We start from the raw sequence: 22,015 nt of genomic DNA, 5'->3' as shown, positions 1-22,015 counted from the left end.
ACCAAATCACATTTCACACAAAGAGAAAGAGAGAGAGAGAAACAATACGTATGAGCGCCTGTTAGTGCCAGTCTGAAAACAATATCACATTGGTAGATGATTCGCTACATTTACGTTGAAATTACTTTCATCCTTGTCGACGATTACAATCATCATCACCATCATCATCACCATTACTTAAATCAATGAATATCATATTGCAATTTACATAGGAAGTACTTTCTACTTACAAATTTGACTTTCAACAAATCTTTACACTTTCGTTTGCAACTCAGAGTATGTTCTCTTCAAGGCAGAGGTGACGATCATGTAGAAGGTGACATTGAGACATCTGTTGGAAAGAGTATACAGTCACTGGACCACTAACATCTACTACAGTAAGGACAAATTGTCTCCCTTGACCATCGTCTTGGTGTCAGTTTATGTTGTCCCAGAGAGTGTGTGAATGAGTATGGTTTTTCGCTTCGCAGCTTTTTGCAATATTCCAGCAATATCACGGTGGGGGCACCAGAAATGGGCTTCATGCATGGTACCCATTTGAGGAATCGCACCCGGGCCTTCGGCGTGACGAGCGAACGCTTTAACCATTGGACTACCCCGCCGCCCTATGTCCATGTAGACGACCTTTTAGACGATCCCAATATCAGCAGAATTTCGTCAGGAATTAGGATTTTCATGTTGCATCCAGAGGATGTTATTAGGAGGTCTCTCATATCTATACAAGATCTCACTTTCGGAGACCTACTGATAAGATTCATTCAGAATTGGATCAACCAGCATAGAGATAAATCTAGAAGACAAGACAGATTCAGGTTGCTGGGAGTTTCACTACTTCCTGGAGATAAGAGTAATAGTATTAGCCATCCAGAACTAATCTTCAGGAATTTCCGCCCTTCTAGTTGCCATGGACAACGCCACAGTAGTTGCCTATATCAACAGACGTGATGGAACCCATTCTCAAGTCAACGAGAGAACTGATCCACTTAGGGATATTGTTACCACGACTAGCGATCCACTTTGGGATATTGTTACCATGACTAGCGATCCACTTTGGGATATTGTTACCATGACTAGCGATCCACTTTGGGATATTGTTACCATGACTAGCGATCCACTTTGGGATATTGTTACCATGACTAGCGATCCTCTTTGGGATATTGTTACCATGACTAGCGATCCTCTTTGGGATATTGTTACCATGACTAGCGATCCACTTTGGGATATTGTTACCATGACTAGCGATCCTCTTTGGGATATTGTTACCATGACTAGCGATCCACTTTGGGATATTGTTACCATGACTAGCGATCCTCTTTGGGATATTGTTACCATGATTAGCGATCCACTTTGGGATATTGTTACCATGACTAGCGATCCACTGTTGGATGTTGATGTTTCTTTTGTCCTTACTGTAATATACCTTATGACAGAAAAGGCTTTTTTCACTTGTTAAGTCTCATAATGAATTAATGATCGCAATATTTCGGGATATTATTTCAATTGCCGTCGAATTAGTCAACAACCACCGCCATATCAGTTAACCTGCGAATAAAATAACTGCTTGCTGTTTATTGGTATGCACGGAACTGGAAAGAGACCCGACGTTTTTCGTAGACATCCACATGAGAAATGTGTTTGTTTGTTTGTTAGTTGTCTAACGCCGCACGTAAATAATTGAGTCTGGACCAGGTAATCCAGTGATCAACATCATGAGCATCGATATACGATGGGATACGATAACATGAAAAGTTAAACTTACCTAAAGACGATGTCTCAGCCGTACCATGTGCGTACAAGCATTGTCCACGTTGGTGTTACATAAGTCAAACAAGTAAGAAAGTGAAAAAAGCTTCTTTATTTACAGACAAAGGTTTAAGTGAACATCTGCACAACGCAAAATAAGGCTGACATTATTCCAGCATGGATTAAACATATTTTTATTTCCAAAGAAATCTGGATCGGTGAAAAAAGCAAAATTTGCTTATGTAAATAGCTCTCCGGGTAATGAGTTGACACGCCTGGTTAGTATACATTGTTCAAGACAGCATGAACAGTTGCACAAATGAAATATATAGTCAAATCTGTTGCTTTTAAGAATAAAGTCGTGAACTGATTGAAAGATATCCATGTTCGTAGAACTGCTGACTGAACTATGGCCATGAGGTATTGTCGTCAGTATGCAAAAGTACAGTCTAAGTGATATAGTCGTATTTGTGGTAGGTCAAGGACAAACGAGTCGTAACCTAAAATTAATTCCACAAGTCCATGTGGGGGGTGGGGTTGATTACTTAGTTACCCACAAAAGGTCCTGCATTCAAAATACTGATTTTATAGAATTTAAAGCCACCTGCTTATGATACAGGCAATTTTTTATTTCCTTTTATGAGTAGTGAACTGGTTTAGAGGCCTGTACGTGCAACCTTTTGAGCTATGTTGATTCAAAAGTAAGATGCTGTAGCCACACACGAGGCAGAGTAAACCTACATCCTTGCTTCAACGGTAATTTCATAGTCATTGGGAATGTTGACAAAGGACCCCCCTCTTTGTTCAAAGTTCAGTTTGGTACCAGGCGGGAGAGAAATTTTGAAATGTCTCATAATTCCAGCCAACAAGAGGTGAAGCTCAGGTTTGGCAACGCTCTCTCCGAGACACACTCTTCTTCCGGCGGAGAACGGAAGCCAACTCTCTGGTTTAGGCGCCATCTTGCCTGTCTGGTCCAGAAACCTTTCCGGTCTGAATACTTCCGGGTCACGCCATTGTTCCGGGTCATGATGAAGGGCGTAGTGGTTAATAAGGACCATGGTTCCTTTAGGGATTTCGTAGTTACCTAAAACGTCATCAGTAAATATATTCGCATAAATCAACGAAACACTGAACAATATAAGTGAGTAGGTGAGTTCGGTTTTACGCTGACAAGCGAACGCTTTAACCACTGGGCTACCCACCGTCCTTTGAACAAAATGATTAAACGGTAACATGATTACATTGGGTTAAGGTCCTTGGTGTTTTCATCGACCATAAGAAAATTGAGAAGGTATTACACGCGTAAATTGAAGTAAGAACACAATCAAATATTTTAACCCATTAACGTCATTCTGACTATGTTCCATCCAAAGCGGGTTTTAGTTTTATCACTCTGGTGACTTATTCTAATTGTGGATTGGATGGGGGTACCCTCAATATGGGGCCAGTGAGAATAAAAGTAATATCCTCTTAAGAGACCTCCGTATTTTGTGTGTAACCAAATATACCCGCACAAACAGTGGATACAGATACATTAAAAGCTGTATGCTTCTCTCGAGGGTAATACGGTCTGATCACACTGCTACAAAGAGGCGTACATCTGACCGTATTACCCGAGGGAGAAACAAACAACGTGTTTATCTTACCGCCATGTTAAATGTACAAAATTTTATTTTATTTTATTTTGAAGATCACTACTGACTACATGACATGTAAACAAAATGGCGTCTGCCTCTCGGCTGGATTTTTAACATTAGTGAAACATATTGTGACAAGCTTAAAACTGCTGTAAAATGGTTAGTTATGTTTAAGTTGAGTGTGCAAACGATTCAATGTATACAATCAGGCGCGTAGCAAGGCGCTTTTTTCGTGTAGGCCCGATAGGTTGCAAAGCTTTATATTTAGATAGTATTGAGGGCTTGCCCAACACTTTTAGCAACAATCATGTGTAAGCCCGGGCTTTTTTACATAATGGTAGCTTCGCCCCTGACAATAGTTTAAATAAAGCAGTGAAAGTCGGTAAAATAAATCTGTACATATTAAACTCAAAAACAGCTGATCGAACGTTTTTCGAAATCCAGGCACTGCATGCGTCATATTATGACGTCATTGTTCTCAGCAATATCACGATTATTAGTGATACAACTTCTCGGCGGAGAGTTTGGCGGTTACCAGTTGTCACCCTCCTGACCAATGAAATTAAAGTGTTTGACATGAAGGTAAGATAAGAGTTCATGTCACTTTTGGCAATATCCCAGCAATTTCACAGCGGTTAACACAGGTTTCACACATTGTATCAATTTGGGGAATCAAACCAGTGTCCTCGGCGAACGCCCCACCAATAAAATAGAGAACAGAAGCATCATAGAAGGTAATAAGTGTTTTGTTCAGGCTCTTCAAACTGATGCTAATCATTCACTCTTAATCTGTCCGGGACGGGGAAAGAACGCACACAAAGCAGCAATATGACATCAGTTAAATTTCATTAACACATGGAAATATTAGTGCTTCCAGTCAATACGCAAATGAAATGTGTCATGACAAAACATCGTATAGACATTGTTGAATTTATCTTACCTCATACATAAGTGTCGTTTTCTGATTGTCTAAGCGCTCTTCTATTATTTTCCATGTATCCCGCTTTTAGGCGAGTAACATTTTCTGTGTTACACGCTGGGAATGCCGAACTGTGGGAATTCATTTGCTACTTCATGTTAGTAATTCTTTATCTTGAATAAATTTAGAAATTACTGATGTTTTGCGAATGCAAATCGATGGAAGGGAGATAATTCTAAATTTGTTTTTCTTGCTAGATTCTATGCCATCTGAAAATCTTGTATTGGCTAATTGCCTAACTCTGGTACTCCTAATTATTTAAGATAGCCGTGCTTCAAACAGTTCAAAATTAACATTGAGGCGTTCGGTAAGATAAATGCGTTGTTCACTTGTCCCCCAAGACCCATGGATTGATGTGTCCTCTACGTTTGTTTATGTTCCCCTCGCCTGGGCTCCGGGAACATTAAAATAGATGGTACCTCAAATGCCCCAACGAGACCACTGAACAACTTATATTAATACGTGGAGATATGAGTGCTTCCAGGTAACAGTGAGTGAGTGAGTTTGGTTTTACGTCGCTTTTAGCAATATTCCAGCAATATCACGGCGGGGGACACCAGAAATGAGCTTCACACAATGTACCCATGTGGGGATTCGAACCCGGGTCTTCAGCGTGACGAGCGAACGCTTTAACCACTAGGCTACCCCACCGCCCCCTTCCAGGTAATAAGCAAATGTAACGTTTTGAGACAAAACATAGTAAACATTGCTGAATATGGCCTTCAGTAGGCAACTGTAACCTACCAATGTGTGTATCACACAAGGTCGTGTGTGGCACGCCAAGCGGAACCACCGTGTTGAGTCTCATACTCTCGTGCAGCACGGCCTCAGTGAAGGGGAGACTACTCCTATCTGAAACCTTGGGAAAGAGTCGAGCACCTGTGGGTGTGATATGAATTACTGAGTGAATATTATTTAACACAGAATCAGCAACTTCTATAGCTTTTCAAGGCGAATAATGAATCAGACAGATAAATTAAACCACGTATTGTGTTTATGAACATCATTTCAAATCGATAAAGGAATATTTGCTGAATATATGATGTAACCTGTGTGGATACGTTGGTTGGATGGTTGGTTGGTTGGTTTGTTGTTTTACACCGCTCTCAGCTAGCTATATGGCGGCGGTCTGTAAAAAGTCGAGTCTGGACCAGAAAATCCAGTGATCAACAGCATGAGCATCGATCTACGCAAATGAGATACGATGACATAAGTCAACCAAATCAGCAAGTCTGACCACCCGATCCTGTTAGTCGCCTTTTACGACAAGCTGAAAACCAATTCTAACCGGCATCTTCCCAGTATTAGTGGGTAAAAATGTTCTGACCGGGTTTTAAATATTTCTGTTATACCAAATTATGCCTGATGTTAAAAAAAGCTACGCAGATTCTAGATATTTGATTTGGTGACAGGTCAGATGCACAAGCAGGTTACACGTCACATTTTGCGTCACTGCATTTATGTCACTGCTTGGCATCTCCTGCCATGGCGTTGGGCAGTCTCGTTACATTCATCACATGATCTACATTACATATTTACAATCTGAGTTAAAAATGGCACTTTCATAATTTCCAGTAAAAGGTCCAGAGCAGCAAACAGAAAGCCTTATGTTTCACTTTTCAGTCCAGCCGACTTCATCCACGCGAATGAAGCATGGCTTCCCTTCTCAACACTCCACATAAACTCCGTGCTTGTCGATCAGAGAGCCTTAACTTGAAAAATAATTATTAGTGTTCTTATAACTCACCTAGGGCCTTGTCTATCTCCTGGTGCACCTTGGCCTGGGTATCTGGGTGCATAGCCAGATACAACAGTGTCCACAGTAGGGTGAAGCGGGACGTATCCATTCCAGCTGTAATGATGAGTGAATGAGTGAGTGAGTGAGTGTTTTGTACAGGAATGCCAGTTTGATGAAGTCCAATACGACATCTCCCCACCAAGGAACAGAATCAGAGCGGGATTCAAACCCACGACTATCTTAACTAACGAACGAATATCTACACTGTGGTGGCACTTTAGAGTGAGTGAGTTTGGTTTTGCGCTGCTTTTAGCAATATTCCAGCAATATCACAGCGGGGGACACCAGAAATGGGCTTCACACATTGTACCCATGTGGGGAATCGAACTCCTGTCTTCGGCGTGACGAGCGAATGCTTAAACCACTAGGCTACCCCACCGCCCCGGCATTGGGGAGAACATTACACCAATGTCTGGATAGAGAGCTTTACTTTGTGTATTATGTCACTATCATCTATAAAATCAAAATAGTCTCCACTACTATCATTACCATATAATTTGAATTGCACTTTAGAAAGTTTGGGCACACTGCCGTCATCAATATTCAAGCCATATGACGACGGTCCGTAAATATACGAGTCTGGACCAGATAATCCAGTGATTATGTATTACATAATCACCGATCAACGCAAATGTGAAAGAACCACATACATAACATGGTTTAACCAAATCAGCGAGCTTGACCAGGCCTTACGACAAGCATGGTAGGTTACAGGAATCGTCACGGGACGGCACCTTAGAAGGCTAGCCATCCGTGCCTTTCATATTTATTACGTGCGTGTGTGAATGCTCATGCTATTGATCACTGGATTGTCTGGTTCAGACTCGATTATTTACAGACTATCGCAATATAGCTTAGTGCGGCGTTAAACAACAAACAAACATTTATCCATTGTGATAATGACAATAGAGGTGTCGATTTGATAAATAATAGTAACACAATATCACAGTAAATATCTCTGTGTTTATGTGTTAACACTTGAGGTGATCAAACATTGTTGTAATGTTCCTGTAACTGCGATTACACATGAAGTAGAATCCATCAATGGATCAATGGCCTGGAACAGTCTCCCACAGAGTCTCAGAGACTGTTATGACTTTCATACCTTTAAATCCAATCTTCAAACACACATGTTCAAGATAGCCTTGAACTGTAGCTCTTTGCCTTGCATTTTTATTTGTGTGGTTTGAGCATGCATAAACATGGATATATGCGCGTTACAAATATACTATTACTATTACTATTCCTTACAAAACTGGCAATACCGTTTCTCCTATGACACGCCTTAGACACTCTATCTGCGAATATGTCTGATCGAATCATCAGGCTCGCTGACTTGGTTGACACACGCCATCGTAGCCCAATTGCGTAGATGGATGCTCATGATGTTGGTCACTGGATTGTTTGGTCCAGGCTCGATTATTTACAGACCGCCGCAATATAGTTGGAATATTGGTAAGTGCAGGGTTAAACAACAAACAAACACAAACCCACAAACAAACCTGCAAATATGTCCCCTAATGTCTGAATAATGTGTCTGTCCGACATCTGTGCCATGAGAGCGGGGTCTTCCTCTTCACGGGCCTCCTCCTGGGCCACCAACAGTGCATCACAAAAGTCACGGATTGTACCTGTGGATGAAACACACACACGGCTACCAAGAAGGATTAAAACATTAACAATAAAATAGTAAGTGAGTTTAGTTTTACGTCGCAAGCTGACTCATCATAATTGAGAAATGATTTCAGAAGTGGTCGACCATGGAATATTATTGCATTTTTGGTGTGTGTGGATGGGAATGGATCTGTTCACAAAATGCAGGAAAACACATGGAGCTTGTCTAGAATGCCAATCAAAGAAGTCATGTAGCTTGTTCACCGCCTGTAGAACCAAAAGATCGTAACTGGACTGAGTATTGTGAAAAAATAACGCGTTGTGGGATAAATAGATGACGATTGTATGCCTTTATCTGGCTATTCAATACAGACTGAGAAATTCCGTGACATTACTGATACAATAGATTTGTATTTAGAAAGAATATGACTGACTGAGTTTGGTTTTACGCCGCTTTTAGCAATATTCCAGCAACATCACGGCGGGGAACACCAGAAATGGGCTTCACACATTGTAACCATGTGGGGATTCGAACCCGGGTCTATGAAGAACCCAAACATTCACCTTGTGATAGCGTTTGCTTGTGTTTCCTTAACCCTTCACGCTGGCAGCCAAAGAAGTCCTCCACGAGTTGTATCATGACTCTCATCTTCTTTGTGGGACAGAGTCGGAGAGGAGGGAAGATATCCTCTAGGAAGCCGTTGCCGACTCCATTCGAAGCAGTGTCCAACACATTTGCCATACGCTTGAAGTACGTGTCGTTGATTTCGCAACTGTAAGGAAGAGTGAGTGAGTGTCTAACACATTTGTCATACCCTTGAAATACGTGTCGTTGATATCGCAACTGTAAGGAAGAGTGAGTGAGTGTCTAACACATTTGCCATACGCTTGAAGTACGTGTCGTTGATTTCGCAACTGTAAGGAAGAGTGAGTGAGTGTCTGACACATTTGTCATACCCTTGAAATACGTGTCGTTGACATCGCAACTTGAAAACAGATCTATTCAATCATGGCTTATAAAATCAGATCTATTCAATCATGGCTTATAAAACTTTTGCAGACACGATGTTAAATTTCAACACTGTTTGGGGTGGTGGGGTACCCTTGTGGTTGAAGTGTTCGATCGTCATGCAGAAGGCCTGGGTTCGATTCCCTGCGCAGATACAAAGTGTGAAGCTCAAATCTGGTGTCCCCCTCCGCGATATTGCTTGAATGTTGCTAAAGGCGACGAAAAAACGATCATCAGTCACACACCTATCAGTTGTATGGGAGTTTATTAAAAAAAATAATTCGGATATCATCACCATTTTGGCCAATACGTACGTCTCATTATAGCAGATATTGTTGATGATGTTGAAAACGATCAGAGATATGATGGCGTGTGGGTTGAATGGCCCTTTCTTCTCCTTCAACAGCTGTATGCCTTTGGAAAGGGACCGTTCTAACGCCAGCTCCAGTCGGTTGCCTGTCATATAGTGCCTACAAGTGCAAAATAGTTATGACACAAGCACTGTATATATTATATGTGCGCTTAAAGCTAATGCCGGTTATCCACTCTCTTCATTCTTCACTAGCATAGTTGAACGAAAATAATGCAGTATTATGAAATTCATGTAATTTAATGAATACAAATAGATTTTAAGAGGGCTTCCAGCTAATGGTCAAATAACACCCTTTTCATGCGTTAATTTCTATCATCCTATAATGTAGTAATTGATGGGGCTGATATTTTTATGTTATTAACAGGGCAAACAGTACAACGATTTGCTTCAAGTATGTCGGCCTTATATTTTGGTAAATCTAGAAGTTTGTGTTCACACGATAATATGCCATGGACGAAAGCAAACTGCACTGATACAACCTATATCATTTATCAACTGACAATGCTTTACCAGTGCATGTCTTGGCAACTTACATCATATTTGTATCTCCGAGTCTCTCTTCTAGTAGTACTAAATATTCAGTTGACATATGTCACAATACACAGAAAGACATAACATATATTATCTTAACTCATACTTATGTTTAGTAAGAATCAACGTCCACGATGACGAAAGCGGACAGAGTTAAACAATTTCAGTGACGGGCCATTTATAGAGTCAGATTGGAATTTTGAAAGCATATTGCTTGAATCACTAAATTTGAGATTTTACAGATGTTGAACATGCAAACATTCGAGATAAACGGGATATGATGGTATTCTTCGTATCAAACGGTTCCTGCATACAAAACGCCATAAGAATACATTTTGGAATGGTTGTGCGATGACCGCCATTCACATTTTCAATATGGCGGTCGGGGTGGCCATGTTTTAAATCGGATTGAATCTGAGAGTAAATGTTGGAGGCACACCTAATTGATGTGACAATAAACACAGAAATGACTCATTATTTTTGTTGTTTACCTCCACAGTCAGCATATTCCAGCTATATGACGGTGGTCTGTATATAATCGAGTCTGGACGATCTGGTGATTGATATCATGAGCCGTGATCTGCGCAAACACGACATGCATCAGCCAACACCGCAAGACCAATCCCTTTAGTCGCCTCTCAGGTATGGGTTGCTTAAGTCTGATTCTAACCCTAATCTACACGAGTATATTCGTTATAAATCCACAGTATTGTGGACAAACCTACTTCAGAGCCTTTGTAGCTAATTTCCTGTGCAGTTTCCACGTAGGGCTGTAGTCTCCCAAGGAGATACTGCGTCCTCCGTCACTGAACAAGTCCGCTGTAACATCCGTAATTAAGTCACTGTAACATTCAGTGTTCCATAAATTAATGGTTATCAAAAATGGAATGAAAGTAGCAATCTGGGGGAACTCATTCTCTCTTTTTCTATGATGATGATAATGATGGTGATGATTAGTGGTTGTCCAATTGATTGAAATAATCGAAGATTGGTCGTAATGACTAAACGACCAAGCAATCGATCACATTTTGTCATAATCGAACACAAACAATTTTGGAACACTTGTTTGCATTGACAATATTTATCACAAGGTTGGTTTTGTTTGTTGCGTTTCACAAGCACTACAAGCTCGTTCCAAGTCATGATTAAAATTTATCTTGAAGACTCCAGGAAATTTATGTTCCTAACATATTAGTCATCCTTTAAAGACATGAAATTTGCCAGAACAACCGAAAGAACTACATGTTTTTTTCTTTATTTTGTGTACATTAACAAACATAACAAGGACAATTTGATAAATAACGCTAACCAACTATTTTCGATGATTGATCGGTTGTAATGAACCAATCATTAATTATAAGATTTTAACCAATTCCCAACACTAGTGATGATACATACAAGAGTACGACTGTGGCCTCCCTGCAAAGTCCGCCTGTCGTTTCACCAAAGCTTCCAAGACAACGTCTATTCTATTGAGTGTAACCGCGCTTACGGGGCCTGTACCGAAAAACCAAAAATGCCGTGTAACAAGATTACACATCAGTTCATGCAGTTTTTCTAGTCTGCCATACAGACCCTGAAACCAATACATCCAATACAGCCCATGAAAGTCGAGAATTACTCGATTACTACAGCTTCAAATGTAGAAACTCTTTCGGTTCCTTTATATTTTATTAATTTAATTTAGGAACCAAATATTTTAGTAAAATATGTTCATTTTAGAGCCTACTTGTTAGTGTAAAGCTTTTCCTGTTTGGATCGTTAGGGTAAAACATGTTTTCTTGCATCTAAGACAAATCGTAAAGGTGTCTACAAAGTTGGATGACGTCCACGTTGCCGTACCCAAATTGAGTGTGATAATGGGTCCGTATTTTGTCTGCCATTCTGTCAGTTTGTCAAAGATGGTGGTCTCCCTGAACTCTGCAACAAGAGTGAAAGTACCATGACGTAGAAAACGCGAACGTAATTCTAACAAGTTGTAAACAAATCTAAACTTGGCAATACACATTGTTATGTCGAACTTTCTTAATGACATGTGGTATTATGGTGTCGACAGACTGACGTGACTGATAGACTACTTTTATTACTTATCTCGAACTTTGTGTAAGTCGAAATATGCACTCTTTGTTCATGTTACTCCGGGTGGAGACATTCGAACGGGATTCGAACATATTATCATACTTTAATTTCTGGCGGTAACACAATAGGCGGGGGAATGCTGTCCCTCTTGTCTAAGCGGAAATGTCTAATCAATCGTAAACTATCCTTTATCAATAGAGTATCAATTCAAATTCTAAAAATAATGGGGTACCTAGGATGTTCCCCAGTAGGGGCCAGCCTCTGGGCCCCGGGGGTAGCTTGTACCTCTTCTTGGTTACCAGATAGACCGCCACCCCCGCGACAGTCCCGACCAGAACGGCCCGGCCCGTGAGGCTTCTTGGTAGCCATTCCTCACACCGCTTGACCAGGTGAAGAAGATGGTCCGAGTAGGGCAGTCTCTGCAGCAACTCCACGTCCAGCATGGTCCACCTGTGGTGAGTGAGTGAGTGAGTGAGCGAGCGAGGTTGGTTTAACACCACTAACTTAATTTATGTCAGAACGCTGTGGATTTGTTTCGTGCGGGTAAAAACCAAGGTAAGACCTAGAATCAAACATGCGAGCTCACGATGCTAAGATCCTGGTATGTGCCAAGGGACGCAACTCTCATGGCGATGTCACGTTATGGGACCATGCTCATTTCGTTGGATGATATATGCTCACGTATCACAGTCATCCGATCCACACTTTTCGAAATGTCTTACGGTAGTGAGTGAGTATGGTTTAACGCCGCTTTTAGCAATATTCCAGCTACATATATTAAAGCGAACGCTATTACCACTACGCTACCCCGCCGCGCCCACTTAAGTAAACATTTCTCTGTGTGTGTTGTGTGCGTGCGTGCGTGCGTGCGTGTGCGTGTGAGAGTGTGAGAGGCGTCTAATGGGTGGTCAGGCTTGCTGGCTTGGTTGACACGTCATCGTAGACCGATACGCATGATGTCAAGCACTGCATAATCTGGTCCTGACTCGATTATTTACTGAGTACGAGCGTTAAAAGTCAAATCAAACAAACGGAATTGAACGAAATGACAATGATGCGTCTAATCTTATGCTTCTCACTCGTACAACATTCTCACGGTTTACTCTTTTTCTCCAGGCACCTTTTATGGATTAACAAACTCCTGCTGTTTCAAAAAAAGGAGCCACATCACAAGCGGCTTGTCTGTGGGTCGATCTGAGCTCCCACCAACGAGTTCAGCCAAAACTGATAACTTCCAACAATTTACTGATTTACAGACAAGATCAAATGTAAGAAGTAAATATGATGTTTATTATAGTAGATCAAATACAATTTATCATCCAAAACTGTGTTCCACAGGAAATATCGCTTGTGTGAGATCATATGATATCTCCTAGGAGATATCGTTTTGACAGTAGATTTGGTACAATGCCCTGACAATGCTATAACTTGATGACGCCACAATGCTATGACATCGCTGCACTGCAAGTCTAATGGTAGTACAGTGTTGAGAGATGTACATTTTTCATTGAAAACTAATGAAGATGATTTTTGATGATAATACAACATATCTGAACTCGTTGATGAAGGTAAATATCCTTGTTTCTATTTATTTTTGATATAACTGATATCAGTAGACACTTTTCTCTTTATATCTGAAGTATGAAATATACCTTTGTGTCTATATGCACTATACGACAGCGTTACCATTCACCTTACCACTGCACTAAACGCATTTAGAAATTACCTGCGCAGTGAGGTCACCATATTTTGACGACCTACCCTGAAACTACCTGGCGTGAAAGATAAGTGTGATTTATATTACAAGTGATTACCGGATTAGCCGGCTTGGTCACAGGTCAACGATTTCGTTTTTGAAAAAAGATATGAGCCAGTTAATAATAACACGCATCAGCTAAACCTGATTTCCTACATCGCCGTAAAAAATTTCCTTTTGCGTTAATGTTGATAGTATTATATATTTAGTTGCCATTATACAAAACGACCATATTGAAGACGAATATATATAGGAAAGGAGACAAGTCTCAAAATGAGTTATGGCTCACGGCTCACTGACCGAGAAACCGGTTTAGTAGATTGGTAATTTTCTTCGATAAGGAAAATATATAATTCGGATTATCTCGCCAGACATATATACAATGAGTTACGTTAGTTTTTGTCGCGAACATCTTATGTAAGTACCCTAGATCGCTGTAAATTAGCAGCGTTTTTTCGCCTGCACACGACAAAGTGCCGGCTCAAGTCTGTCTATTAATAGGCCCTGAAAATCATACAATTTCCCTACTGCCCTGAATTTGAATCAATGCAAAAGTCCCAAATGAAGCAAGTCTAGATTTTCCTCGATCAGGCTCTCAATTAAATCACGGTGGCTCCTTTTCAAAGTAAATGAAGTCATTTGTTTCCATTCAATATCATATTTTCAGAGACTTAGAACCTCTGAAGAGAGTCCGGTTTAAAACTAAGATGGAATTAATGATGTGAAGTACCCGAGTTCTACGTGGAGAAATCGCGGCAATACCTAAGCCAAAGCATAACGCCAAAAGCAAAGGGACTTAAAACGCCTTAAAAGGGGTGCTATGTGAAGCCCATTTCTGGTGTCCCCCGCCGTGATATAGCTGGATTGCTAAAAGCGGCGTAAAACTAAACTCACTCACTCACTCTTAACACTATGTAAAGGGATCATTTTATATAGAGGTCATAAGACCCTGTGAGCCAAAGTATACAGAAGTTCTTTCACGTCGGTGACAACCGAGAAGCCCAGATCTTGCAGTTGTTGCCATGAAAACACACATAGACACACGTCGTTTCTGTGTCGACTGTGTGTGTTCAGAAAAGACCTATCCAGGGACTTCACGTAATCGCTGTCGTATAACATTGAACCATATATGCGTACTGATAGTTGAAAGTTGACATGTACATGTAAATAATTCTGAAATCTCTCTGACTGAGTGTCACCGTCTACATTCACCCGACATCTATACCCCAAATAGCACATAAAGTATGTAATGAACACACTCGATCGATCGATTAGCACAATAATGTTTTGACAAGCAATTGTCCGCCAGTAACAACCCATGCTAGTACATCATATTGCATCTGTTAGCCTGTTTGAAGCAATGAAAGACTTACGTGAACAGAACACTGTATAACAAGTGCACAACAACAGGCGCACTGAATTGCACAACCAGCTCGTTACGTGTGATTGTTTGCTGTGACCTTCACCTTGTTGTGAAAACTGAGGCTCCATATGGGTGTCCGCGGTGTAAGTGAAAATGAATTGTGAAGGTGTCAGGATGAACGGGTCAGTGCATATATGGCGGGTGTAGGTAAGCGCGGACACCCGATGTTGTCATTCACGAATATTTTGCCTTTCACGCCCAAGTTGTCAGCGGATGATCGACACTGTATTATTCTCTTGCGGTAATGTTTTACTTTATTTTTGTATTACACGATGATTGTCCGAGTGTTGCGTTTGTTTGTATGTGACGTATGATTTTGTCCGTGGTCAGAGTTGGGTTCAACGTCAAGCTGAATATTTATGTCTCTAACTCTGTGTGTTTGTTTGTAGGTGGTCATGAGAGTTGGGTCTCAACGTCTCTCTCTCTCTCTCTCTCTCTCTCTCTCTCTCAATGACATCGGTCATTGTATCCCAGATGTGTAGATCGAGGCTCATGCTGTTGATCACTGGATTGTCTGGTCCAGACTCGATTATTTACAGACGCGGCCATATGGCTGGAATATTGCGGCGTTCAACAACAAACGAAAGAAATAACTTACAAATAAAAAAAACAAATAAGCATGTATTATTTTTCTATGTTAGTTTCCCTTTTTTTTGGCGGTTTTATAGCTTTCTGCAGTTAAACCTGGGTTGCCAAGCCAAAAACTTCAGACTACAAGCCGACCAATCTTTGTTTAGTCCCTTTAATCACTGTCGTTCATTGGGTGGTCTGGTTGAGTACATTCATAAACTGATAAAGTACCGTTAAGTGTACAGTTTACAGAAGCATGAAACTCTCGTGCTGAAACGTGTTCATTTCAGAATGACAACCCTCAAAAAACACAAATGATACACAAGATTTTCCATGGTTGTAACTTTCAGATATAGTTGTTTAAAAGCAATCAGTTAATCATATAGACGGATACGGGCAGGCTGGGGTAGGTTGCTCAAAGCTCACAGTTCTAATGAAATTGATGCGGTTCGAATATGAATGTTTGCGTTTGTGCAGTGTTTAGTTCGTGGAGTTCGAGTGTTTGTCTGTGAACTCATACCAGGCATATCGGGATATTAACGAGCTGTGGCGAGCACGAAAACCTCGGTTTCGCCACCTTTTTATTCCCGCGACAGTTCATTAATTAATATCACGATAAAGAACAGCCACTCATCCTCTGTCTATCATGTGTCGGGTGACAGGCACGGCAACAATAAATAGAATATATTAAACGTCATTTCGTATGACGTCGACGTAAACAGGGAATCAAGTCATTGGCACTCTGTTCTCCTGACTAGACCACCAAAGCGAGGACTGACTGAGTTTGGTTTTATGCCCCTTTTAGCAATATTCCAGCAACGTCACGGCGGGGGACACCAGAAATGGGCTCCACACAATGTACCCATGTTGGGATTCGAACCCGGGTCTTCGGCGTGACGAGCCAACGCTTTAGCCACTAGGCTACCCCACCGCCCCCCAAAGCGAGGAGGCATTGCCATATTAAGCAACATTGTTCATGTCCAACACGTGTCTCTTCAATATCAATTACCAGTTTCCTTATCATGCGATTCTGTAAGGAGGGTCCGCCATGTCACATATGAACTATACTCATGCCAATAATGGTTGTCACCCCCTCAATTGTTTAAATTGGAGAGGTGAGGTGTGGGGGTTGGGGTGGGAGGGGGTGACAACCATTATTGGCATGAGTATAATTCTATCTACGGTGAATATACACAAATATTTGCGTAAAAGGAATCACGGCCGAACCGACCAGGACATAATCGTACTCAATCAGCTGAATTTACAAATTGCGTTCACCCGACTTTTAACACAACTTCTCTTAGAACAACTCACCCACAGTGATTTCAGCTCAGTCACGTAATCACAGAACATTCGTATAGTTTATTGACACATATTACAAAACACGTGCATTTGACAAATGCAAACATTCAAACATAGTATTAATCAGTTAATAGCCCATGTGCACAATGAAACACAGCTATAACCTTGACTCTGCTACAATATTGAAGTCCCGTGGTACATTTGCAAAGGATCCCCCATACGGTTCAAAGTTCACTTCGGTTCCAGGCGGGAGGGAAATTTTGAAGTGTCTCATAATTCCAGCCAACAAGAGGTGAAGCTCAGGTTTGGCAACGCTCTCGCCAAGACACACTCTTCTTCCGGCGGAGAACGGAAGCCAACTCTCTGGTTTAGGCGCCATCTTGCCTGTCTGGTCCAGAAACCTTTCCGGTCTGAATACTTCCGGGTCACGCCATTGTTCCGGGTCATGATGCAGAGCGTAATGGTTTATGATGACTATGGTACCTTCAGGAATATCGTAGTCCCCTAAACAGACAAAATACCATTACATGGAAGACTGACTGACTGAGTTTGGTTTTACGCCGCTTTTAGCAATATTCCAGCAACATCACAGCGGGGTACAACAGAAATGGGCTTCACACATTGTACCCATGTGGGCATTCGAACCTGGGTCTTCGGTGTGACAAGCCAACGCTTTAAGCACTAGGCTACCCTACCGCCCCTTACGTGGAAGAACAGTTGCTTATACTCTCAATGGTTATACACCGATATATTGGGGTGGTTAACGATAGTTTGATTAAGAAAGGACAACGTAACGGTACAGCGGTAATGTTCATTCGAGTGAGTTTAGTTTTACGCCGTTATTAAGCAATATTCCAGCAATATCCCGGCAGGGGGACACCAGAAATGGGCTTCACACATTGTACCCATGAGGGGAATCGAATCCGAGGCTTCGGCGTGACGAGCGAACGCTTTAACCACTAGGCTACCCCACCGCTCCTACTGGTCATTCGAGACCGCCTCCGTGGTGTAGTGGTTAGAGCGTCCGCCCGGAGAGCGGGAGGTCCCGGGTTCGATCCCCGACCGCGTCATACCAAAAGACGTTAAAATATGGTACGTTGATCCCTGCCGGGCGCTCGGCATTAATGGGTACAACAAGGACTGGTCGGCTCGGAGTCACTGTAATGTGTCTGAGTGGGGTATTCATGCTTCACTGCGGCATGGTATCTCAGTGGGCTAGCACTGTAAAACCAGCTTCATTCTGGGCTAGTAAAAGCAGCCGCACATACACACGCATGCACGTCGTCATATGAGCGAAATATTCTCAAGCACGACGTAAAACCCAATTTCACCTCACCTCACCTACTGGTCATTCGAGACATCGTTCAGTTCCGCTCAACATATTGATGATATTATTGATGTTGAAATCCGCTTTTAGCTGTATTACAACTATATGATGGTGATCTGAAATGAGTCAACTATGAACCAGAAAATCCACTGATTGACATCACAAGCATCGATCTACTCAGTTGGAATACAATGACTTGCGCCAGCGAGCCTGACCACCAGATCCCGCAATCGCCTCTTTGGAAGCATGGGCTGATGAAGATCTTCACGGGTTTGAGTATGGCATATGCCTTATGATTAAGTAAACTGGTTGTGTCAAATTAAACATTCCAGCTGTGTGATGGCGGTTTGTAAGTAATCGAGTCTGGACCAGACAATACATTGTCGACAACAATCCCCTCCATTAAGGTGCCACGACAGGCAATCAGCCATGTCACCTAGCCTCCCCACCCCATTATTTCGACCACCTTTTAGGAAATTGGTTACTGGGGACCAGTTCTAACCCAGAATCCCTAGAGGGGGTTAACATGTTTTAAGATGGATGCAAAGACGCGAACGTTTTATATATTCACTGTGAGACATCTTACCGACTTTGGTATCACAGAGTGTGGTGTGCGGTTGGCCAAGAGGCGGTACTGTAGAAATTCTCATGCTCTCGTGCAGTACAGCGTCGGTGTAGGGGAGCTCACTCCTGTCGGACACACGGGGAAATCGACGCTCACCTGTAACACGAGTGCAGGTAAATATCATTAATTGTTTACAAATTTGATGTGATCGAAAAATTCTATCTTTAGTTAATAAACTTTGTTTTTAGTTTTAGGAAATATATATCACTGATTGCATTTACGCCACATTCAGTGATATCACTACTACTTCTCGACGGCCTGTCAACCGATTCTGGATCAAACGAACCGCTGACTAAAAGCACGAGTGAGTGAGTTTAGTTTTATGCCACTTTGAGCAAAATCACGGTAGGGGACACCAGAAATGGGCTCCACACATTGTACCCATGTGTGGAATCGAACCCGGGTCTTCGGCGTGATGAGTGAACGCTTTAACCACTAGACTACCTAACCGCTCCCTAAAAGCATGAACACGAATACCACTGGGGCAGCTTGGCACAAAATTATGAAAATCTCAACTGTAGTTCCTAGAGGTGAAGCACGATATGGCCTCGGTGGGTATCATCGCCATGTGATGGTGATTCTCAGACAGATGTACATGATCAAGTCGGAGTCGAACATTCAGCTGCCTTTAACCGAGGTTTTTCATGATCATGGAAATTGTTTTGACTCTTCTCTTTGTAGATATTGTAAGCTCCTCAAACCTAATGACACAACCCGAGTTGTTGACGACTTGAGACACAGTGTAATGTTTAGCAGCGTGGGTCTCAAGTGAGCGAGTGAGTGAATGAGGAATCTCCACAGGGCGGACCCCGTGACATCATAAATATGGACAGTATTGTATTGTGAGTGAGTTGGGTTTTACGCGGCTTTTAGCAATATTCCAGCAATATCGCGTCGGGGGACACAAGAAAGGGGTTTCCCACATTTGTACCCATGTGGGGAATCGAACCCGGGTGACGAGGGAACGCTTTAACCATAAGGCTACCCCACAGCCCGGGTTTCAAGTGTCCGTCACCGTTATTTATCAACGTGTATCGCCGTATATAGAATACTCATTGACAGTTATCATATAAGTGAGTGAATGCGTTTAGTTTTACGCCGCACTCAGCAATATTCCAGCTATATGGCGGTGGTCTGTAAATAATCGATTATCATATAAACCCCCAAAGTTAAGATTAGTACTATAATGGAATCAGTGCTTTTGTTTGGTATGATCACAAAACCATCTCTTTCTACCGGGTACCCATCAACTTACCTAGGGCTTGATCCACCTCCTCGTGCACCTTGTCCTGGATCTCCGGGTGCATGGCCAGGTACAATAGCGTCCACAACAGGGTGTAGCGGGACGTATCCACCCCAGCTGTGGAAATATTTAATGTCAGTATGAAACAATATCCACACGAGTTTTCTTGTATTCAGGGGGCAAACACTTTTACTCCCGATACAAATTTCATATTTATGGTGTCAATATGATTAGTAAGTAAAACATATACAAACGTATGCCATTTACTCCAAGGGACGTCAGCTTCATAGAACAAGGGTACCTTGACTCTTAGATGATAATTGTTTATAGAACCCAACTAGCATGGACTGACACGACCGAGGGTCATAATCGGATTAAACACATTGTCGAATTAAACACACCTCTGTCCAGAAGGAAACAAACCATGACCTGTATCCTGTAATAAAGCAGCGTTACTGGGTGATATTATGTCAACATTAAAATAAATTGCCAATGGCATTATGCAGAGGCCTTTACCTTCCATAATGTCGCCCATTGTCATCGTCACGTGAGAATCTGTTATCTGTGACATCACTTCCGGATCTTCTTCTTCGCGCGCTTCTTCCTGGGCTAATAGCATTGCGTCGCAGAAATCACGAATGTTATCTGTTGAGAAAGCAAACGATCATTTCAACATGGAATCTTTCCCTATGTCCCAGAGAAACAATCAGATTTCAGAAACAAATGAGCATTGGGTAAACATGCGTGATATGTGATCGTGTCACGTACACACAACAGGTGAATGCATGTGCCTCTGTTCGCTAAGTAGAGTGGGGCGGTTGGGTAGGCTAGAGGTTAAAGCGTTTGGTACAATTTGTGAAACCCATTTTTTGGGTGTCCCCCACCGTGATATTCTGGAATGTTGCTTAAAGCTAACCTCACTCACTTACTCGCTAAGGTGCGCGTGGGTACCAGGTAGAAAAGATAATTTTGTGAAAATTACTTCTTCCTGCGCTCAACTGTCAGCTTGGTTGGTGTTTTTCACTAGAAGACCATTAGAGGTCCGGGTTAAAATTGATTTTCAAGAACCAATGCTTGTTTTAAGAGGCGACTAACGGGATCTCGTGGTCAGGCTCGCTGACATGGTTTGACACATGTCATCGTTTCCCAATTTCGTAGATTGATGCTCATGCTGCTGATCACTGGATTGTCTGGTCCAGATTCGATTATTTACAGACCGCCGCCATATAGCTGGAATATTTCTGACCTCTTCACTGAGGACAGAGAAATATGCCATAAAGTTTCAGGGGCTTATTTGGATAGTATAAAGTCTCAGGGGCTTATTTGGATAGCATAAAGTCTCAGGGGCTTATTTGGATAGTATAAAGTCTCAGAGGCTTATTTGGATAGTATAAAGTCTCAGAGGCTTATTTGGATAGTATAAAGTCTCAGGTGCTTATTTGGATAGTATAAAGTCTCAGGTGCTTATTTGGATAGTATAAAGTCTCAGGGGCTTATTTGGATAGTATAAAGTCTCAGGGGCTTATTTGGATAGTATAAAGTCTCAGGGGCTTATTTGGATAGTAGTTCTACAAATGAACTTTGTTCCGCTACAGTTTTGACTTTACGCATACCATTCCCAATTTCATCGTTTCAAGTTTGGGGGCTAAACAAGATGGCAGCCTCCACAACATTCTGTTACCATTCTGGACAATAAAATCCTTGAAACTTTGGACACAGAATGCTTAACACTTTCATAATTGATTTATCTTTAAGTACTTGTGTGAGGTTCTATCCCCAAAAGTACACAGAACGTCTTCTTTTAGTTCGTTTAAGAACCCATTTATAAACAGCTTTTATCAATGAAAAAACAGGGGTGGCTCTAAATAAATGAACTCTCGTAGTTAAAAGTCTCTGAATCGGAGGTTAAAATTTTCGACTCGAGTTGACATACTTAATGTCAAAAGTAACTCGGCTCAAATTCCTATGCATTACTCATTATCCGTTCAAATAGACATCCGACCACC

At 41.7% G+C, this 22,015-nt stretch overlaps 2 protein-coding genes across 5 annotated transcripts; both read right to left on the bottom strand.

The window, feature by feature from the left end:
- Positions 1–1,836: 1,836 nt before the first annotated feature.
- Positions 1,837–18,749, bottom strand: LOC124263435 (steroid 17-alpha-hydroxylase/17,20 lyase-like). 4 transcript variants are annotated; one of them, XM_046698071.1, is made up of 12 exons: positions 14,893–14,973; positions 11,996–12,213; positions 11,527–11,604; positions 11,083–11,181; positions 10,410–10,503; positions 9,095–9,250; positions 8,336–8,544; positions 7,660–7,788; positions 6,107–6,211; positions 5,104–5,238; positions 2,474–2,827; positions 1,837–2,443 (listed from the first exon to the last, which is right to left on the bottom strand). In XM_046698071.1, the coding sequence occupies exons 2-11, from the start codon at positions 12,204–12,206 to the stop codon at positions 2,481–2,483; spliced, it is 1,563 nt and encodes a 520-aa protein (XP_046554027.1). In that variant the 5' UTR covers positions 12,207–12,213; positions 14,893–14,973; the 3' UTR covers positions 1,837–2,443; positions 2,474–2,480. The 4 variants fall into 4 exon arrangements, with proteins under 4 accessions (XP_046554027.1, XP_046554028.1, XP_046554025.1 ...); XM_046698072.1 differs by having other exon boundaries at positions 1,837–2,448; positions 2,479–2,827; XM_046698069.1 differs by lacking the exon at positions 14,893–14,973 and adding an exon at positions 18,728–18,749 and having other exon boundaries at positions 1,837–2,827.
- On the bottom strand, positions 16,972–20,628 carry LOC124263426 (steroid 17-alpha-hydroxylase/17,20 lyase-like). Its single transcript, XM_046698057.1, has 4 exons — positions 20,526–20,628; positions 20,022–20,126; positions 18,728–18,862; positions 16,972–17,318 (listed from the first exon to the last, which is right to left on the bottom strand). Exons 1-4 carry the CDS (start codon positions 20,626–20,628, stop codon positions 16,972–16,974), a joined length of 690 nt encoding a protein of 229 aa, XP_046554013.1.
- Positions 20,629–22,015: the final 1,387 nt, after the last annotated feature.

The sequence above is a fragment of the Haliotis rubra genome, unplaced genomic scaffold (genome assembly GCF_003918875.1).
Source record: "Haliotis rubra isolate DU_JTF1 unplaced genomic scaffold, ASM391887v1 Scf881, whole genome shotgun sequence".
NCBI classification, from domain to species: domain Eukaryota; kingdom Metazoa; phylum Mollusca; class Gastropoda; order Lepetellida; family Haliotidae; genus Haliotis; species Haliotis rubra.
This window is presented reverse-complemented; position numbering and strand designations above follow the sequence as displayed.

Bases quoted from the DNA above. Each gene is read 5' to 3' on its own strand.
- LOC124263435 (XM_046698069.1), bottom strand. From the start codon at position 12,206: ATGCTGGACGTGGAGTTGCTGCAGAGACTGCCCTACTCGGACCATCTT. The intron at 11,182-11,526 runs GTACGGCAACGT...TTTTCGGTACAG, and splicing joins CATTATCACACTCAATTTGG to GCCCCGTAAGCGCGGTTACA. The intron at 6,212-7,659 runs GTTTGTTTGTGG...TCATCATTACAG, and splicing joins ATTAGGGGACATATTTGCAG to CTGGAATGGATACGTCCCGC.
- LOC124263426 (XM_046698057.1), bottom strand. From the start codon at position 20,628: ATGCTATTAGCCCAGGAAGAAGCGCGCGAAGAAGAAGATCCGGAAGTG. The intron at 20,127-20,525 runs GTAAAGGCCTCT...ATATTTCCACAG, and splicing joins AATGGGCGACATTATGGAAG to CTGGGGTGGATACGTCCCGC. The intron at 17,319-18,727 runs GTAAGATGTCTC...TTGTCTGTTTAG, and splicing joins ACTCTGTGATACCAAAGTCG to GGGACTACGATATTCCTGAA.